General features: G+C 46.5%; 3 protein-coding genes across 3 annotated transcripts; 1 reads left to right on the top strand and 2 right to left on the bottom strand.

Annotated features, from left to right (window-relative positions):
* The first annotated feature begins 451 nt into the window (after positions 1 to 451).
* SARC_07618 (hypothetical protein) lies at positions 452 to 3429 on the top strand. Its single transcript, XM_014298430.1, has 2 exons — positions 452 to 1542; positions 2390 to 3429. The coding sequence occupies exons 1-2, from the start codon at positions 574 to 576 to the stop codon at positions 3290 to 3292; spliced, it is 1872 nt and encodes a 623-aa protein (XP_014153905.1). The 5' UTR covers positions 452 to 573; the 3' UTR covers positions 3293 to 3429.
* Positions 3430 to 3876: 447 nt separating this feature from the next.
* Positions 3877 to 4463, bottom strand: SARC_07617 (hypothetical protein; the record flags this gene model as incomplete). The annotated part of the gene is made up of 2 exons (XM_014298429.1): positions 3877 to 4110; positions 4317 to 4463. 2 exons carry the CDS (start codon positions 4461 to 4463, stop codon positions 3877 to 3879), a joined length of 381 nt encoding a protein of 126 aa, XP_014153904.1.
* An 83-nt stretch (positions 4464 to 4546) lies between these two features.
* On the bottom strand, positions 4547 to 5512 carry SARC_07616 (hypothetical protein; the record flags this gene model as incomplete). The annotated part of the gene is made up of 2 exons (XM_014298428.1): positions 4547 to 4918; positions 5360 to 5512. 2 exons carry the CDS (start codon positions 5510 to 5512, stop codon positions 4547 to 4549), a joined length of 525 nt encoding a protein of 174 aa, XP_014153903.1.
* Positions 5513 to 5821: the final 309 nt, after the last annotated feature.

Here is a 5821-nt window from a genome sequence, read left to right as displayed (position 1 = left end):
ATATACATATATATATCGGAATATGTATATCACAATATATCACAATATATATATTTTATATATATATATATATATATATATACATACATACACACACACACACACATATATATATATGTATATATACATATAAATACATATATACATACATACAGACATACATACATACATATATATATATACACTTATGCATGTCTATATATATACATATATATATATATATACACTTAAGCATTGTTTACTGATACTGCTCGTTCTTGTTAGCTTTGTAGCAGCTGGGGCCCGCCACACTGGCTGAATGGCAGCAACAGACGACAGACCAACCGTCAAAATCGTTCATACTCGCGCATGCATAGAGACACCCTTTAGCATCATAAGGTATACATGAGGATAAATCTGCACAAACACTGTCCATTGCACACATACTATCCACTGCACTACGGCCGGTGTATATGTGACATTGTCCAACACAATCATTGTCACATCACACCACAGTGACGGCTACATCTACATCAACAGTCACACAAAGCGCAGAGGACACCCCAATAAAATACAGAGCTGATAGCAGCCACCATGCTGTCTGCGCCTCGAGACCCAAGAATAAGGGCACGGGTGCGTGCGAGTAGTATAAATGGGGTGCAATACCCAAAAGGTGTGAATATGAAAATGCCACAGATGAGCCCTAAGCAAGCGACAGAGTCGCAACCGACAAGTGACGAACATGGCAGCGCGCCAGAGCAAGGCTTATACACACACATACGCGATAGCCCAAGTTTTTCTGAGCCAGATGCAGGTTTTTTCCATACATATGGGGCCCAGAGTAGGTGTGTGGCTGCGAAGGCAGCGACGGTTATGACATCGGATGAAGCCGAGTTTCAGTGCTTGGCTGCACTGCACAAGCCAGAAAAACTACGGAAGTGGCCTGTGCCTTATGAGGGGGTGTTGTTTCCCCCATCTTTACCTACCATGGACGGTACACTCTCCCCGCTCATGCAGTTCGATGCTATACAGAAGTACAAGCCTTTACTTAGGGCGTATGCTTCAGAATTGGAGAAGCAGGCCCGGCGGGTGTATGGCGCTGCGTTTGATGTTTATGCCGAGGCAGCACCGGTGCCGAGTGCTACAACGGCGTACATCACTGAAACGTATGGGATGCACAAAGGCCCCGTACAGACCCATACAGCGCAAGAGGAGACACTATCGACACACACAGCCATAGATGCGATGGCTGTGAGAGTTAAAGCAGATACCAGCGCCACACAGGTTGGAACGGTTGATCTGCAGCTGAGTCCACGGGAAACGCATGGGGGCTTTAACGCCCAGACAGCGAACTCGCACACACGCATAGCGGAGGTCGAGACAAAGCTGGGGAAAGCGGTACCACTTAACTGTAGACAGTCCGGGACATGGCTTTCTGAGGCTGAAGAGAATACCACCTCAGCGCAGGCAAACAGTGTGCAGAGGTATGCAGGCCGCTCTCAGGGCGATTCTGCACTCTCGTCGAATGCTGTGGCCGGAGATGCCGCCCTGGGCATTGAACAAGTAAGGAATTGGGCGTGTTTGTGTGTCTGTGTGTTTGCGCTTGGGCTTGGGCTGTATGTGTTCAGATGTGCTGTGGAAGGATACTATGGAAAGCGGCGGGTGTGTGTGTGCGCATGTGTGTGTGTGTGTTTGTGTTTGAGTGCGTGCGTGTGTCAGAGTGGGGTGCTGGAGAATTGTGTATGTGGTTGGAGGAATTGCTCTTAGTTCTTGGTTACTGATATGCTTCTGTATTCAGATTGATAGGCTGAGGGTCTGTATCACCGGTATATGCTACTATTTAGATGGGGATGTGCAGCAAGCTGTCATGTCTACGTAAAGCCTGTGTCAAACGCACCCAGTTTTGCGTGTCAAGTCAGATATAAATTGTCAATACAAATACAGGCTGATTTTATGTGTAAGCATGTCTTATATGTACAAGTATGATATATCTGCCATATTTAGTATAGAAACCGAAAAAATACACTCACTAATCTTCTGAGGGTCTGCATGGCCTGTATTTGTGATTGTTCTGGGGGTTGAATGATAGTTGGGGATGTATAGCCAGCCATCGACGTATATGTAAAGTCTGTGCTCAACGCACCCAACTCTGCAATTATAAGTCTTGTACATTAGGTCAAATTTAAATTGATAAAAACAGGTTGATTCTAAAAATAATTCGATTCCGTGTTAGAAACAATTTAGTTTCATGTTTAAATCAGGTTATTCCATCCTAAAAGCAGATTGGTTCTATTTGAATGCATGTCTGATACAGATAAGTGGTGCTTAAAATTTGCCATGATAATAGGAGTGTCTGATTCTATTAATTAAATAATATAACAACACTTACCAATCTCCACAAACTCTGCAGGATGGCTCGGGTCCTCCGCCGGGTCGTACTGGGCACACTCGTAGGCTCAAAAGTCAGAGCAATAGGACACACAGGCTCAGCTCTGCCAATGCCACAGGCGCCGTAACCCAGGTCAAAGTGGAACCTGGAGCGAGTTCCGGGCCTTTATTTGGACCTAATACTACACCCACGGCTTTGGTGCCAGCACAGAATGGAGCTCTGGTATGTGCGGAGGACTACACAGTGATCCGTGGCGATACAGACTACCGGACATCCCTGTCCGGTGCCCACAGGACTGGGTGCATCATGACCATTGTCGCGGAGCGAGGTGCAGCCTCCACCTCCACGCTGCAGGCGGTGGCGACGGGCGAGAAACGCGAAGCCAGTACATTCAACTTCGATATTCGCAGTAAGAAGCGGAAGCGGAAGAAGACGGGCAACCGCATCGATCCACTGCACCCAACCCCCGATCCCACGCCCCAAATTCGTCAGAAGTTCTCGAAGAGGCGCGAACCCGCCGCTGACTATGTGGACCCGTCGTATGTGACGCCGAAGCCAATTGTAGGGCCTGTGGGTCGACGTGTGACTCATGGGCATACATCGCCCGTGAAGGCGCTTACGGATACGAGCGGCATGCAGACGCGGGTGGCTGCATTGGCACCACCACACGCATACGCACACGCACACACGCAGGAACGAAGGTATACAGGGAGGCAGGCGGATATGGAGGTGAGACGAGAAGGAGAAGGAGAAGGGGGTCAAGGTAGAGGTGAGCCAGAAGGGATGGATGGGGTTATAGCGGACTATGGGGACAGTGATACTGAGCTGGCAGATATACCAATGCCTGGGGAGGGGCGCATTCAGCGGCTGAAGTTTGAGTACGAAACCAACACCACGCAGACGATGGAAACCAAGCATTGGTGATGGCAGTGCGGGTACTGGGACCTTCACAGTTTGGCTCTAAAAGCTGTATATTCAACGCATTGGTAATATGAATTAACATGGGTCTACAACTGTATATTTAACGTATTGATATTATTAATTAAAATCTGCTATCCCGGTCTTAAGTATTCAGATTTCAGATCTCTCAAATACTACCTCTGTATTACCTCTGTTCCCGTTTCAAGCCAGGGAACAGAGAAAGCTATCCTCATGATCACAGATAGAATCTCATAGTACCTTTCATTGGTATCAATTTAGTATATCTCCACCCACATGGCTACTACACAGAATGCAGTCACCCCTCGTATCGTATTCTCCTGTTCCAATGCATAGATGGGGGGCGGAGGGGGTTTACAAAACTCCTTCATAGTCTCCATATGCAACACTTGAAAACACATGCTCCTTCTCACAGATATATCATATTGTACCTCTTGTTGGTAGCAATGTCGATGCCATCGCCCACACAGAGGGTGGCCACCCCTCGTGCCTTCTTCTCATGTTCGAATGCATACAAAAAGGGGATACAAATACTTTACTCTCACTAACTAAGGTTCATCTACCCTACTTCATGGTATCCCTATGTATCGCCAATCACTCCTGATAGTACGTTCCGTTTCGTTAGTAATAATTTCTGACATTTCGACACACATAGCTATGCCCATGCCACCGCCCACACATAGTGCGGCCACCCCTCGGCGCTTGTTCTCCTGTCTCAGCGCATAGATCAGAGTACACAACACACGCGCCCCAGACGCTCCCAGTGGATGGCCTATGGCAATGGAACCACCTCGTACGTTAACCTGTGCAGAAGGTTGTGCGGAAGGGATGGGTACAGCGAAGAGAGCGGTGGCTGTGATAGCCGAACACCGCTTTGTTTGTACGTACATCTATGTAATAGGCAGATATAGACTTGTTTGTGTATGTGTGCAATATACAGAGATACACAGCACCGTAGTAACCGCGTATGGACGCGTGTCGCAGGTTGTGCATAAATGTCCACTCATACCTTTGCGCTGTCGCAACCGAGTTCGCTCGTGACGACGATACACTGCGCCGCAAATGCTTCGTTGAGCTCAAACAAACCGACATCGTTGATATTCCATTTAGCTTTCTCCAGCGCTTTCCGCACAGCAAGGATAGGGCCACAGCCCATAACCGCGGGGTCTAAACCAACTTGCGTGGTATATATACATATAATAGCATATTAATTCACATTAATGTGTTGTATTAGATAATTTAATAGACGTTTGTCATTGTATTCTTGGCTTTGAGGATAGGGCCGCAGTCCCTGACCGCGGGATCGATACCGAACTGTCTTGTACTGTGGAAGACTGGTTGTGATAGGTGACCAATACTACTCTGTCCATGTGTACTCACTGGGTACTTAATTCTAACACATTTAACAGACGAGAGATGATAGACTCCTGTTAATGAGTTATACATGCATGGTGGGATGCTGATACTCAGGTCATAATTCTGTGCGGGAGTGATGTATGTAGGTAGATAACCGTGTGGCATAACACGTACCAGTACAACGCGTTCAGCAGGTGAATGTAGATGTAATAAGTTATACATGTATGATGTGATGCGGATACTCAGATCTTGATTCTGTTCGGGAGCGATGAAGAGAGTGTTAATTATAAGTACTCCTCGGCAAAAAATCAAGTGTACATGGCTTGGAATTTAGGATCACACTGCTCAAATTCAGGAATACGTGGTCTGAAATTTAGGAGTATATGACTTAAGAATACACTATAATTCAGGACTACGTGCCTCGGAATTTAGGAAAATATGGTTAAAGATCCAGGATAACGTGACTTAGAATCTAGCGAATTATTATCTCATGACTTAGAGGTTAGGATTCCCCGTATCTGCTCATGACTGACCACTCTACAGAGTGGCATGAGACCTTTTGTATCCGCGCAAGTACGCATACTACTGCCTATAACTACATAGTTACACACACACATAAATTAGTAGTCGTTACTCCTCTACGCATGTCTTCCTTTGTATGATCTATGTACACTATAATCTACCTACTTTACTTACCTGCGCGTGACTTACTACTCTACAGAGTGGTGTGAGGCCACTTTCGTGCGCCTGTGCGCGTGTCATCAGCACCACCGCTGCTGCCCCATCGTTCAGTCCTGACGCATTGCCAGCCGTGACAGTTCCCGCCTCGTTATTGAAGGCAGGTCTCAGCTGCAGAGATATGCAGGGGGTAAGGGTTTAGGTATTACCAGTTAGTATCGTACAAAGAGATACAAACGTAAGTACGAGGGTATAGTTAAGCCTAACCAGAAACGAATCTGTAGCTGTCAATAGCTATTCGTTTGTATGATGTACAAACGTAAGTATACTATCAGTACTGCTCGATTTAGTTCTGACGCGCTCCCAGCCGTTACAGTACCCACCTTTTGAAAGTGAGTCATAAATATATATATATATGTATGTATATACACACACACACACACACGCGCGCGCACACACACACACCCACACACACACACA

Source organism: Sphaeroforma arctica (assembly GCF_001186125.1).
Source record: "Sphaeroforma arctica JP610 unplaced genomic scaffold supercont1.614, whole genome shotgun sequence".
NCBI lineage: Eukaryota > Ichthyosporea > Ichthyophonida > Sphaeroforma > Sphaeroforma arctica.
The sequence above is the reverse complement of the archived record's forward strand: the minus strand, read 5'-3'. Positions and strand labels throughout refer to the sequence as shown.

What these genes read in the sequence shown, in the direction of transcription:
- SARC_07618 (XM_014298430.1), top strand. Translation starts at nt 574, where the DNA reads ATGCTGTCTGCGCCTCGAGACCCAAGAATAAGGGCACGGGTGCGTGCG. An exon ending in CCGCCCTGGGCATTGAACAA is followed by an intron (nt 1,543 to 2,389) that starts GTAAGGAATTGG and finishes CAAACTCTGCAG; the next exon opens with GATGGCTCGGGTCCTCCGCC.